At 45.4% G+C, this 15,210-nt stretch overlaps 1 protein-coding gene across 1 annotated transcript in view; it reads right to left on the reverse strand.

The window, feature by feature from the left end:
• Positions 1-15,210, reverse strand: part of LOC139052197 (uncharacterized) — a 119,046-nt gene that overhangs the window by 31,739 nt on the left and 72,097 nt on the right. Inside the window, exons 6-7 of the mRNA XM_070529269.1 lie at positions 6,153-6,263; positions 3,722-4,015 (exon numbers count right to left, since the gene is read on the reverse strand). Coding sequence (XP_070385370.1) covers positions 3,995-4,015; positions 6,153-6,263 — 132 coding nt within the window. The 3' untranslated portion in view covers positions 3,722-3,994. The remainder of the gene's footprint in view (positions 1-3,721; positions 4,016-6,152; positions 6,264-15,210) is intronic.

Consider the following 15,210-nt stretch of genomic DNA (forward strand, 5'->3'; position numbering starts at 1 on the left):
CGATTTCTTTGCCTCAATCTATCGAAAAGGTGAAACAGCTTATTTGCTGCGCTCAAATTTCGCATTAGGAAGTAACGTAATCGTCGGTAATTTTTTTTTTAAAGCGAAGCTTTCTTTGCCGCTTCCTTCGACTTTTTCGTTGCTGCTGCTGCTGCTGCTGCTGCTGCTGCTGCTGCTGCTGCTGCTGCTGCTGCTGCTGCTGCTGCTGCTGCTGCTGCTGCTGCTGCTGCTGCTGTACGCTTCTGCCGTCGCGCACACCACGTCGAGGGGTGGTTCACAGCGTGTATATAGATGACAGACGCGAGTAAGAGAGAAAGGCGACGGGAGAAACTCGTTTTCACCCCACCACGTTGAATGTACACAATGCCCTCTGGAGCTCCCTGGCCGTCGCCACGTTAGCCGCCTGATAGCTGTAATTATCCGTGACTCCCCTCATTAGCATTGCAGAAAGTGCAGCGCTTCCCTTTCTACTAACGTGCGAGGTTAGAGGGGACGCAAATAGAACTTTCGAGAGGATAAGAAGGAGAAGGAGAAGAGGCAGTGCCGATGTAAGAGAGGGGGGAAGTGACATGAGAACGCAAGGATACCCCACTACTATGCGATAGCGGTTGCGGGGAAACAGGGGGGGGGGGGGTATTCTGTAAGAGTCCACCTAGTGGACTGTCCATTTCGGCCGCTGCTGATTGGTTAGGGTCACTGGTCTCCTCCTCTCTCGTACAGCTGCATCCAGTCAGTAGCGTACGAGAGCGTACGCGTACAAGTTGAAGATACGGTACAGTACGTTGCTGCTATTTTTGAAAAATAAACGCCATGCAAATATGTCAAGCGGGAAACTTACGGAGGGCGTGCAGAAGGGGAGCCGCATTAATTAAAGCGCCTCGCAGGTCCAAGAGACACTACGGAATGGTCGACCGTCAAATCAACACTTCTGTGCCCACCGCGTTAGCTTTGCGGCTATGGCATTGCTAGAGGTCGTGGATTTGATCCCAATCGTGGCAGCCGCACTTCGACGGGGGCGAAATAGAAAACGCACGTGCACTTAGATTTTGGGACACGTTACAGAACGTCACGGCGTCAAAATAAATCCGGAGACCCTCACTACGGCTTCTCTCGTAATCCGAGTGTGGTTTTGGAATGTACAGCCCCATAATCCAATTCAAGTTTAATACTTCTGCGGCAATGTGATCTGCCATGTGAGGAAATGACAACGCTCAACCCTCTCAGAGGTTATGAAATATGGCGCACAACAACACCCCGAGCAAACGCCTCTTCCTGTGTCTTCTGTGTACCACGCAGACAAACAGCAGTGGCACACGCAAGGTAACGTTTAACATCAACTCACCACTCTCGCGTTAGCCTAAACGTTGAAGGAATTAGGCTTTAGCCGTCAGCATGCCCGCTGCTTACCGTCAATCAAAGCGTTCAGCACGGAAAGCTTCGCTTACACCGATTCCCACAATGTGTGGGATCTGCATAATTTTTCTCTACCACAAAGCTCGCTTTCGTGAATAGCATTCGCGGCGACCGTTTCGCGGTAAACATTGCGGTTACATACGCGGCCACCGCGGTGGGTCTGTGTATCTGTTTCTTTCTACGTCCTCGTTCAGTCGCGCTTATACACTCTACCATGGGGGCTCTTATATTGCCCAACCTCGGTCCGCCAGCACAGCAGCACCATGCTCTAAACATTAAGCTTCTCTTTCACGTATACGCGCACATCTATCATGCCAACGTGAGCTATAGCGCTTTCAGATAATAGCCGCGTGTTCATGGTGCTTATTTTTATGCAGAGTGACCATTTTTAAGTTTTAATAAATCAAGAAAAAATAAGCTGTTGTAGATAACATAATGTCAGTCCTTGAGCGGGATTAATCAGAGAGGAGGACAGCACCTGCACAATAAATCGAAACACATATTCAACGAATTAACAAAATTATACTAATTATCTTTTGAATGAATTTCTTCACCTCACGTATTGCATTTAAGCAATTGTAGCCGGGCAGTTTGCAAGACGTATCCTCTTGGAATAAATTTCCAGAATGACGCCAGCTTGGAGATATGCCCCATTAAACTTGCCCTAAAAAACACTGTCATCCGACTTACTTTTTTTTAATAAAACGCTCTTTTATCCATTACAGCGAAAAAGTAACTGCAGCGCCCATGTAGCTCGTTCCACACTTTGGGAAATAATGTCTCGAAACCGATGCCATCTGGGAAATTCATTTCAAGTGGATACGTCTTGCAAGCTCACCGGATAGAATTGGCAAATGGCAATATGTGCTGCAAGATAATAGATTTAAGACCATAATTAGTGAATTTCCCTTAATTAGTTGATTATGTGTTTAGATTTCTCGTGTTAGTAATGTCCGCCTATTCGAATAATTCAGCTCAAGGAAAAGAATTCTGCTCTAAAAGTTAAAAAGGATCACCCTGCACTATGGTGCATACCTATACAATTGGGAATTGTCCAAGAAGCGGCGGCACATTTAACACACGTAAGAAAAGAAAAAAAAAGGGAGAAATGCTGGGCAATACACGACCCCCCGTGGTGGTGTTGCGGCTATGGTGTTGTGCTGCTCAGCCCGATGGCGCGGGATCTGAATTCCGGCCTGCGAGAGCCGCATTTCGCCGGGGGTACGAAAAAAAGAAAACTCCCATGTACCGCGCATTGGAGTGCACTTTGCAAGAACCCCAGGTAGTCGGAGTTGTTCTCGAGTCCCCCACCCGGACGTGCCTGAGAATCGTAGCGGGCTTTTGGTACGTAAAACCCCACATTTTTTTGCGAGGCAATACATGGAAGTTTGTCACATTGCGCATAGCACGGATGCGTGACAACACACGCGGGTGCACCAGTTTCTTTTACGCGAAAGACGCACGAATTAAACGGGCCAGTTTATACCATTTGCTTCACAAAAGCTTCACAAAAGCTTCACTTCACATAGATGCCAAAATGTGCCTGGGATCCGCATTTTCCTTTTTTTTTTGCGTTCCACCACTCGCTGGGCAAGCTCATTCCGTAGCTTATGCGTTATCCTTCAAGTTTTCAGCACGTACTAATAGGCTAGTGCTGGTGAGGTGCACTACTTTTACACTTTTCTTCTCTGGTTGGGCGTATCAAATTGCGATCATCATTTTAACATTTCAGTGAGTTATCTTCAAAGCTAGGTGAAAGGCATATGTTTCTGTGCACTTAAAAAAAACGTAAAATTAAAGTTTACTCGGCTGCCTGTGCCTGTGCTTTTTTACACCCTTCTTTTATTCCAAACGGGACTTTATGGCTTCTGTACGGAAATTCACTAAGTAGCGATTACTTAATGACACATTCTGAACCTCTCACACTTCGTCAAAATGTTTTGTGTAACCCGAGGCGGACCTTTAGGTACTGGCTGCTTTCTACTTCCTCCCCCGCTCCTTACTTTTTCTTTTATTTACTGGCGCTAGTATGGCCTACGGCATAAATTAAAAAAACAGGGGCTTCTGTTCTCCAGCATGAAATCCAGGCCGAGTATGGTACGTTCTCTGCAGATGACTCACTGCTTTCCTTCTCGCGATCATTGCAAGGATAAAACGGCACTCGCAATAGAAAAAATGGCGTCTGCACAAGCACTCGTGAGCCACGGGAGTTGCTATCGCTGCGGGCTAAACCGAAGGAGCAGGTTCACGCAGGCGTCGAACAACAACACTGACCGGTCTGCGTAGAAAAGGCGAACGTAGCACTTACAGTCTTTACACGTAGTCACGGATGCCGAAGCAGGCGACCCGATCATCAGCCGTCCGCCAGTACTTCCGAACTGTGCGCGCACTCCGACATCGTAGGTCACGCCCGAATCAAGCCCGCGCACAGTCAGTTCTTGTTTCTCGGTGTAAACCTGGAGACACGACGCAGCGCTCGTGCGACAGTAGCGCACACGGAAGCCGTTGTAGAGGCGGACATCGTCTTTCGGGAACGACCAGGCGAGCTCGAACGAGCTGTTGCTTGTAGATACAGCTCTGACTAGAACGGGGTTTGGTAAGACTTTGAAGGGTGGAAGGGCGAGAGAGAGAGAGAGGCAACAAAAGAAAATAATTTTGAATATTCTGCTCTGTGCAAAATACAATGTCAGCTGTTTACCACCCTAGGTCCCAGCATGTCGGGTTCGCGCTGTGTTAGCACGGTATCATGTAATTACATTTGGCGGCACTTGTGTGGCGTTCACCAGCAGTTCCCTACGGGATAAGCTGAAGGGTAGCGGGAGGGAAAGAGGCAAATGATGGCAAATTGCACGTCGTCGAATTCGTTTGCCACATTCCGCCAATTAAAAGAGTGCATAAAGTGGCATTGAATAAAATGCAGTAGAGCCTCCTCAAACGGTACCTCAACGAGCCAGACAAATGTTTTCCCATTAACAGGAGTGCCGCTTATGAGAAAGATGTGCAGAGGTGCACCACTATATGACATGCACCTTCGTACCACTGTCAGATTTGTTAAGCGTAAGGAATCAAATGTAGCAGCTAATTTGTATCGTGTTCTGGGCGTCGTCGGTGGCTGCTGGATAGAGGAGACTTCGCTAGTTTCCATTTCGAGGACTCGCTGGCGGCATGACAAAGCAAAAGCATGGCTCCTACTGCGCTTGTCGGCGGCAGAATAACAAGTGCTCGTGCAGACACAGTCCAAATTATCGAGCCGTGCGCTATGAGGCGTCCGAAAAATTTCGGTTGTCCTTATTTCGGTCGCCTATGAGGCGAGTGGTGGCGTTACGAGGAGTTCCACGTAGTACAGGACGTGCATTAAACATCTGTCAGATTTGTGCCTCTTTGAGTCTTTGCCACCCTTTTTAAGAAGGGCTTGGTGAATACAAAAAAAGAAAGGTGACGCCAAGAAAAATTATTTCAGATCCTGCCTCTTTCTAAAAAAGATCCTTTACAGCTTCGAGCCGCCACATGAGGCCACCACAACAAAATTGCCGGAGCATTCATTAATAAACTTTCTTCTCTCTTTCTCTCACCGCTAGCTTCTTTTGCGTTTAGAGAGAAATTCGAAAATTTTCATTCCGAATAGGGAATGTTTTCTTGCGTTAGCCAAATACAAAACAAACCAAATTAAAGGTTGTTGTTTCGTTTAGGTGGCAATCCGTTTAGGTGATTTAGGTTTACAGGGTTCTGCTTATATAACATTGGATGACCGCTTCGTACAATGGCATACAGCGTGTAGGAAGCAGCGACATCAGCAATAGTGCCTTTTTTTTCACGGTCTTATATCTTCCATGCAAAAGTATTGCTTTAGGAACATGTCCCCAAAGGGTACTTTCCTTTTGTACGAAACGATACGCCGCCTTCATTATCACAACTGTCAGTGTATAAATTGTAATCGGCACGTATTGTAGCTTTCATCCCGTAAATTTTCATCGCGGGACACAAGAAGTAGCATTACCAGCTATTGCATTAAATCGCCAGTGGCACGAATGTGACACTAAAGGTAGTGTCACATTCGGGCCACTGTCGATTTAATGCAATAGCTGGTTTGGGCCCAATGGGCGAAATACTCTGCTCGTCAGGCCATGGAGTACATTGTGGTTTTTCTGTCAGACAGCGAACTCGATGATAAACTCAAAAAAAAATTGCTGCTAGATCATTTTAAGCGAATGCTTTCTTTTTTTTTCTTTTTCAGAGCTTTCCACGGTTTTCTTGGATTGGCGAACGGGCCTTGGGGCGTTGCGCTAGGCTCTCAGGTGGCGGGACCGTCCATCCGCCCATTTCGTCACCGTCATCATCACGCCAGCTTCATCTTCGTCGCTGTCATGCCGTTGTCACACACGTTCGTGTTAAATGCAATTGGAGATATATAATATAAACGGCTTGATGACAGTTTCTAACAGAATTTTTTTGACCGAGGCTTTTCTTTTCAGTCTTCTTACCCGCACACTTAAGCCGACACCTAGTAGCAAGCTACAATGCATTGGTTCATAACAATTCTAATAATTTTTCCTACATTAAACAGCTTTCTTAGCATACATGCACCATGCATAACACATTCGTAGATGTGTGCTTTTCCGCAGTGTATATTTCAACTTGAGGAGTGTTTTAAGATTTGCGTGCTTACATTTTGGTGGTGTTCTGAATGTTGTATTTACTGTAGCGCTACAGTTTTTACCAAGGCAACCTTCAAGACTTGCCATGTAGTACATCCAAGGCGGCAGATCGGTAACAAGAACAGTAGGCCTCGAGGACGTCGTGTCGGTACCTTCAAATTCCCACATAGAGTAGAAATCAAGGTTTCCTTCGTCCTGTAAAGAACGAAACATGTTTGCGAAAGCTGCGATAGTTGTCTTGACATTTTAACAATCGGCCATTGTGCAATGCCGAAAGCGCGAGAATTTAGTATCTCAGAGGCTTAGTTCTTAATTACCTTTTTAGCAATATATTCACCGTACGGTTTTGCTGTAGATGTTTCATAGCTGTAGACAAATTTGAATATAGGCGACGTTAGAGAGGGCTATTCCCAGAAATCAAGGCTGCCCTTGTCCCCATGTTAGACATCTACACATACCGCAGAGATTCAAACATACTGGTCCTGATGAAAACGCTAAATCTAAAAATAAAAACAGCAAAGAAAAGCTAACAAGATGGGCGTTCTACATATGCTCGTGCGTAATGCACTACATGTTAACAACAGATTTGCGCACAACGAATTACATGTAATCCGTTAACATTTTTGGTAATATTATAATTTTATGATTAGATTGTTAGCTCGGCAACACTCACTACAAGTCGAGTACTTTTTTTTTCAGTGACAAATTACATGCAACTGATTACGTTGTTGACGAGGCAAGCTGTAAGAGGCGACGCTGCTTTGAGAACCTGAATTCATCGGCAACTGCAGTAGAACGCCCGAGATCGGGCCACGAAGCATCCTCGCGGATTTTCAGACAGGCAAGCCCTGGAGCTCAATAATTATTTTCTAGACTCAATGCTCTGCCAGATGATGGCCGGCAAATGGAGCAAGTGCTGGTACGTCTCGATTAGCGATGGCCACATTGATGCTACGAAGTCAAATGTGGACGATTTTCTCAACTTTTCACTAGCCCAAGCGAGGGCGTCTTCTACAATTATCAGCAACAGTGAAGCGATGTGCTTCACAGAGAGTCTAGATGCTGAGTAACCGTATATGTTAGCAAGATCCGTATAGGTTAGAACCCCGCGCTTCCGTCCAGCGCGTGCACCAAGCGAGCTTTTAGTGCCGTTGCTGATGTCTTCGCAACAAAAACGACTGAACACCAACGACATTTTTTTTTTGGAAATCAGTTGTCAGTGAACATAAGCAATGTGTGAAAAGCAGCAGAGGACTCCCTGAGAGTGCCGAGCCCGCTGGTTCTCTTTCCTCTATCTGTGCTTAGTTAATAAGAGTTTCGCAGGAAAGTAACGTAAGAATAATCTATTGCATTCGAGTAACTCCTTAGTTACCTACGTGGGGCGGTAATTCAAATTCAAATTCAAGTTCTTTATTTTTCCAAACCAAGTTTTGTGGTGGACAGGCCTAAAAGCTGCGGTCTGCAGCTTGACAGAGGCCCGGACACCATATTCAAGGCAGGGCTTCACCTCGACGTGCATGTCGAACCATTAAACATAAACATAACAGTTCAGCAGAATAAGAATACACTATAAGAATACGCAATACTAGATATGTTCCTGTAAGTGAAAAATAAATGCTTATCTACAGCAGAAAAAAATACATAAAAAAGTTGAATATAAAGAAAGACAGGGGAAAATACCATGTATATATATATAGGTATATATATATATATATGAATGCACATATGCATACATACAAACACATATAATATATCAGGAAGAGATATTACATTCTAAAACACTACAATGTGAAATACAAGCAGACACAGGAGGATTTAGCTTCTGTGAAAAAAAGGAATTAATAATGTATGTAGCTTCACCTGTACGAACATTGGCATATTGCTGAAGCAGTGCTATTGTGTTAACAAAGTTTTTAAAAGTGGGTGAAGACAGAAAGAATGAACGCAGAGCAGGAAATTCATACATATGCTGTATTTTATTAATGTTGTACAACCTGAAATAATTTTTTGTGGAAGCTAAATAATCAATATTTGCGATATTGCAAACAACTCTCTTTTGTAATAAACAACTCCTCGTAATATTCATTTGTGTAGTGGTCGACCAAACGAAACTACAGTAATTAATATTGGAAGCGAACAATGCAAAATAAATTTGGTTTTTTCCTTCCACTGGGAGAATTGCATGGCACTGCGATAGAGCTCCGGTGGTCATTGAAAGTTTTTTGCATAAGCTGTCAACATGCAAATCCCATGTGAGATTTGTGCTAATTGTTACTTCGAGAATTTTATATTCATTGACAATTTAGATCCTGTGCCCATCGCAGTATATATCCTGGTGCATATTGATTACCTTATTTTTTACACGCAAGAGAAGTACCTTGGTTTTAGCTGCGTTAATTTTGAGGCAGTTAGGCTTTGATCAAAATACGAGCTTCTCAAGGACGGGATTACATCTTAACGCTAGATCGGCTTCATCATTTCCGAAGAGTAGGATAGTGCTGTCATCGGCATATATGATAAATTTTGTGCTTGTGTCAATACGGACAATATCGTTTATATATACGTTAAACAAAAGAGGACCTAAAATACTGGGTTTGGCCACACCACATTTTATATTAAGGGGAGAGGAATGGTGATTACCAATGTACACACTGAGTCCTGTTGGCTAAGTACGAACGGAATAGTTCGAGCTGCTTACCATAAACCGAACCCCGTAGTTCTAGAGTTTTGGTATAAGTATGTTATGGTTAAGTTAATCGAAAGCCCTATTGTAATCTGCGAAAAGACCGAGAGTTATATGTTTATTTTCAATGTTTTTTAGAACACTTTCTTTTGAGTTAATGAACCTGTTTCAGTAAAGCGTCCTTTTCTAAAACCAAACTGAGCGTCGGAAAGACGATTTATTTTGTCAATGAAGTTAGTTAGCCGAGAAAACAATATCTTTTCTAAGCCTTCAGAAAAAATTGGTATCACAGATATTGGCCTATAATTTTTTTGTCTCGTTTTTATTGCCCCCTTTCTAAATGACTGTTTCCTTGGATCGTTTCAGTGCGCCAGGAATTTGACCTGATTGAATAGTGAGACTGAATATGTGAGCGAGCGCAGGTGTAATGCATTCGATAACATATTTTATGGGCTTTATTTGTAGGCTATCTATATCTAAAGCCTTGCTGTTCTTTAGACCCTAGAAATGTTCGATAAACTTCAGCTTCACTTATCACATGCAGAGGAGAGCTCTCAGCAGGGCAATTGTTTGATGGTCTGATAGGCTCTAGGTTACTATCTGGAAGAGCGTATTTTAGAAACGCTTGGTTAAAATGATCAAAAAGCGCCTGACCAACTATTTCACGGTTATTGTGCGTTAACTTTGAGAGATCATTTCAGTTTTACTTTCGCGACCGAGAACCCTGTTTAGCACTTTCCATGCGGCGTCAGGTTGCTGTTTCTTTATATCAGAAAACAACCGGTGATAATATCCCAACTTTGCCGACCTAAGCTCGGCGTAAAGTTTATTTCTGAAAGTTTTAAAATTTTTCAAGTCACATGGTGCTCTTGTACGTAAAAAGGTGGGAAATAATCGACTTTTCTTATTAATAGCATCCTATGGGCAGGAGTGACCCAAGGTTTTCTTATTCTTTTTGACGGTTTGAAAATTGTAAAAGGAAAATGTATAGCGTATATTCACTGAAAAATTTTAATGAACTTCGAATATGCATCATTCACGTTGTTTATTCCGAATAGAAAAGACCAATCTTCAGCACTGATGTCACGCTTAAATAAAAGTAATGCATCGTCTGATACATACTGCACTGTATTTGCGTCCCTTCGACTATATTTATGAACTCTGGGGGGGGGGGGGGAGAAAATTATGAAGATTGGGCAGTGGTCACTTGAGTCAGAGGCTAATGTTCCGGCATCAGCGATTCTAGTTTCAGCGTTGGTAATAAACAAATCATGTGTCGATGGAGTTAGTACAGTGATGCGTGTCAGCGTAGTGATTATATTCACAAAGCCTGTGGAAGAAACGGTGTTGTTGAAATCTTGAGCGCAGGTGCTAGCTTCAAGGGTATCTATATTAAAGTCTCCACCACAAACGACTTTCAAACTAGTTGTGGAGACAAATTGCAAGAAGTTTTCAAAAAAGTTGATAAAGTGCTCAAATTCCCATTTGGTGGGTGATAAGCGGCAGTAATGACGTCAGCGTTTCGTTTCAGTGTTAGCACCTCGTAATGATTTGTAATGCATGTATAATCTGATATTACCTCATATTCGTTACGATGAGCAAAACGAGAACAAGGTGAAAGCAGGAGCCAACGTTTCGACAAGTGGACTTGTCTTCTTCAATGCGACGTTTGCTTTCCTCGCCACAGTATATATAGCTGGGGTTAGGTGGGTATGTAGGTGGTATAGGTGGATATAGGTGTATATATGTGGTGAGCAAAGCATACGTCGCCTTGAAAAAGACAAGTCCACTTGTCGAAACGTTGGCTCCTGCTTTCACCTTGTTCTCGTTTTGTTCATCGTCTTGAATTTCCATCTCCCGCATTCCCCGTGTTTCCCCTCATATTCTTTAGAAGCTTTAACATAAAAAGCGACGCCAACGCCCCTACGACTACTGCGATGGATAAAAAAGTTGTTGTATCCATTAAGATGGAGCATTGCACACCCGTGGCAATACCATGTTTGAGTAAGCATTAAAATACTATACTGAAAACAGAATTCGTCAAGGAGATAGGCAATCTGGTCATGCTTAGAGAGAGCAGAGCGTGCGGTAATATGCAAGACAGAACTGTACATAGAAGAACCTGGAAGGATTTCATGGGGCAACGCAAAATCGTGGTAGCGCATTTTGAAAGCTTAAACTGTTTTTCAATTTGTTCAGTACAAACCAATTTAGGAAAGAAAACACGAAACATACGCTACCTGTAGCAAGCACAGAAACATACCTTTTAACACTTCAATGACATAAAACTTCAACCAAATATGAATTACAACACTCTCTAAGTATGGAGTCAATAACTAGTCTTCAAACTACATAAATCATAGAAGTTCACATATCACCATGTGTTTCGGTGCTGTGTCGGAAGAGATCCTGACCAGATTTGTGCAGGCGTCGAGTGGGCTGCCACTCGGGAACCTTAGCTGAAGCAGGGCGGTGAGACGACAGGGCAAGACGGTGCAGGAAGGTAGGCCAGGACGGAAGGCCAGGAGCACAGAGGCTGTGGTCTGTGCTCTGCTGGACTTCCCTCAGAAAGAAACCAGCCGTAGACGTTAAGCCGAAGGCTCAGGAGAACCAAGCATAGGCAGGAGCCAATACCCGTCGTCTGACAGGCTGCTTCTTCAGCCGCTGCTGACTTCTTTCCTCCGCTTCCTTTATCTCAATGGGACTTGCGGAGATACTGGCTGCGAAGTTCCACGCTAGCGCAGGTTTTATCTAGCAGCGGCAGTCGACGGCGCAGTAGCGCGTCGGGCTTGCATGTGGAGGAGGAAAGGACCGGTCACCCTTTTGGTGCCCAAGAGCGTTCCGGTTACGGCGATAGAGACGCTGGCTTTGCCCAGTTTGGACGTCCATGCGTCGTTCGCCAATTGTGGGCTGCGTTTTGATGCTTGATAACCGTCCGGACAGGTGGGAGCCTGGCGCGTCCTTGCGTCAGGAACTTGGCAGGCAGCTGCTACCACGCCATGGACACAACCTTCTGGGTTCCGACACCTCTGTCACGATCGCGGTCTCCCTCCGAACTCTCTTACGCGCCCCTTCCACCTGCTTCTTTTTCTTCTCTCCGCTGGGCACGTGCACAGGTAATCGATGCACCATAGCAGCTCGTCTTGGCACGTCATAGTCGTTGCCCACTTGTTCATTTCACCGCTCACACCGCATATAACCATATACGTCCACTCTGCGCGCAACATAGGTCTACCAGCATAGCAGCCCCATGTTCTAACCAGTGGGCCACGATTACACTTACGCACCGTGGTGGCTTAGCCGCTATGCTGTTGCGCTGCTAATCACGAGGTCGCGGGGCCAAATCCGGGCCGCGGCAGCCGCATTTAGAAGGGGGCGAAATGCAAAAATGCCCGCGTCCCGTGCATTGGGGGCGCATTAATGATCACCAGGTGGTCATTATACGGAGTCCCTTACTACGGCGTGCCTCAAATTCAGATCGTGATATTGGCACGTAAAACCGAAATTTTTTTCACTACGGCACTTTTTTTTTACTTTCTTTTCGAACTACTCGGCGATATAACTTGTCGTGAGCGTGGCCGTGGCCGTCGTTGCTTTTTCATATCCTACGGAAGCTGCTGCTGCTCTAGCCGTAAGTGCAGTTTGTTTTGCGATGCCACGTGCGCACGCTCCTAATATAGGCGGCGAATTCAGTCACGCGACGCGAGGCTCGGTTCCCAGCAGGCTGCAACATCATCAGATATAGTGTCGCCATACTCAGAGTGAGCATAGGGTATAATGAACTTACGAGTGTCGCCCTGATTGAATCACGGAGGATGGAACGGATCGATTGCACCTGCATTATGGTGGAAATTTTGGCGCGACGCAGGTACGCCTCACCGTTCCCGTCGTGTGAAAGCCCTCGCATAGGTGGCGGCATGGGCTGCTGCGGGCTTTGGCAGCCGCGTCGCGTTATCGCTCGCGACGAACGCGCCATAGGGTTCCATCTGACACCGTTGCTGGCACTCGCTACCTTCGCTCCCTGCCAGGAACGCTTTCAGCCGTATGCTTCGACACGTGCTGTGAGGGATGCATTCGTCGACGAAAAGCGCTACGCGTTTCTCATCGTGGTGTGCCGTTTTGCCTTGTAGGTCCATCAAAGTTTCACTTACATCAATTCCCCATGGTGATTAGGATCTGCATACTCGCCCCTTGGCTGCGACAAAGTGCTGGACGATGGCGTTGAGCAGCTTTCTTCCCCCATGCCGTAACACTTTGGAACGCACTCCCGGATGACATTGTATCATGCAGCGACCGCAAAACATTTCGCGAAAAACTAAACAATTTTGATAATGCCAACATAACCACATGAATACCACATCTATTTATTTATCGCCTCGTTGGTACTGTGTATATGTTCCGTTTTCTTCTTTTTTGAAATTCTCTTTTTTGTACTGATTACAACCAATGTGCACTTTATTATGTAACTTTCTTATGAAGCTGTTCGACTTTGATGCACTCCCCCCTTATGTAATGCCTTCCAGCCCTTAAAATTGAATAAGTGAAATGAAGTTAAATACATATAAAAAAGTTATATATATATATGACCCTGCAGGCATATCGAGTATCATCTGCTGTAGCCAGGAAGGAAGAACGAGACGGTCAGACGCGGAGTCACATACGCACACGTTTAATGGTCTCTCCGACGTGTTCTATTCCAAGAAGAACAGCACACGTTACCAGATCACCGACCACGTGCAGACACGGGGAACTATGTCTCCCCGCTTTCACTATATGGCAGCATGTACATCTCCCTAGAAGAGCAAGCGAAGTTCACTACATCAGGCGCCTTCACGGACCTTCCACTTCTAGTATACATGTGGGAAGTGTCTTGGCAACACGAACGGGCGTCTGCTACACCATCACCGATACAAACACTGTCTGCGTTGGTTTTAGCAGGGGAATCGCGAACTAGCTGGGCCTGTTCCTGCGTACAGCACCAGTGTCGGTGTTAATCCAGTAGGACCGGGGCTCATCGGCTGGGGCTTGTACTGTCGCTTTGCACTTGAGGTCTGTCAACCAGACGTCGTCCCCGTAGAATAGCTCCTGCAGGTCGTGGACTCTGTGACGTCTGTTGCAGTCTTCGACGTTTCCAATACTGCTCCTCAAACTTCCGAAGGCTTTCTTGATCCGGAAGTTGGGGTGTTAGCTTGGTGGAACTAAGAGGAAGCTTGGTTCTTAGCTGACGACCTATCAGTTGTTTCGCAAAGTTATACCCATTCTTCAAAACAGTCGACCTGTAAGCTAGAAGCGTCAAATAGGGGTCTTTCGTCTTTGTCAAGGAAGTCTTGGCGATTTTTACCGCTGCCTCAGCAAGTCCATTGCTCTGAGGATAGCGAGGGCTAGAGGTAATGTGCTTGAAGGCGTACTCCTGAGCGAAGAGTGAAAACCCAGTCGACAAAAACTGCGGGCCGCTGTCGGAAACCACTTCCTCAGGAATCCCGTGGCATGCAAAAAATGACCTGCAGTGGTTGACTACAGCTGCAGACGTAAGCTTCTCGACCCGAGCCAGTTCAGGGTATCTTGAACAATAATCTGTTGCTATCAATCACCACTGGCTCTTACAGTGAAACAAGTCCATTGCAAAGCGTTACCAGGGTCTTTCCGGAAATTTGGAACTTTTTAGTGGCATTTTCCTGTTACTTGTTATTTCGACACATTGCTGACGCTGCTTTACCAAGGACGTGACATCAGCTTCTATAGGGGGCCACCAGACACAATCTCTGACTCGAGCAAGTGTCTCTGTTATGCCAAAATGTCCTTCATGTAAGAGTCGTAGGACTTCGTTTTGGCAAGAGGCAGGGACGACAACTCAAGCAGCGTAGAGGAGTAAATCGTTCTCCAGAGTGAGCTGGTGTCGATGTTCGTAGAAGGGTTTTAGGGCCACTAGTAAATCTCACATGGAGGGCAATCTTTTTTCCTGCTACACCTACCAACTTGTGCACAAACAGGGTCTGTTTGTGGGGATGCCCTTAACCATTGAAGGCAGTGCTCCTTTATGGGAAAAGATGTTTTCAAATAGCATAAGAAAGCTTGCGCGTTTTCATGGAACTCTATGTCGTCTAATTTTTTTAGAGGTCTGCGGCTAGAAGGTCTTTGTCTGGAACGTATGCAATCTCGTACTGGTATCGCATCATTCTCATATTTAGCCTCTCTAATCTTGGTGTCAGGTCATCAAGGCTCCTCGAAGTCAAGATCGGAACGAACGGCTTATAGCCCGTCTCCGGCTTGAAGAGCTTGCCGACAAGAAAATCCCCGAACTTGTCGCATGCCCAGACTCAAGCAAGAGCCTCTTTCTCAATTTGAGCGTAACGCTTCTCGGTCTTTGAGAGTACTCGTGAAGCATAAGCGATGACAGAAAACTTGCCATTCATTTGCTTCTACAGGATTGATGCACCAAGTCCGAAGGACGATGCATCT

The sequence above is a fragment of the Dermacentor albipictus genome, unplaced genomic scaffold, assembly GCF_038994185.2.
Source record: "Dermacentor albipictus isolate Rhodes 1998 colony unplaced genomic scaffold, USDA_Dalb.pri_finalv2 scaffold_19, whole genome shotgun sequence".
NCBI classification, from domain to species: Eukaryota; Metazoa; Arthropoda; class Arachnida; order Ixodida; family Ixodidae; genus Dermacentor; species Dermacentor albipictus.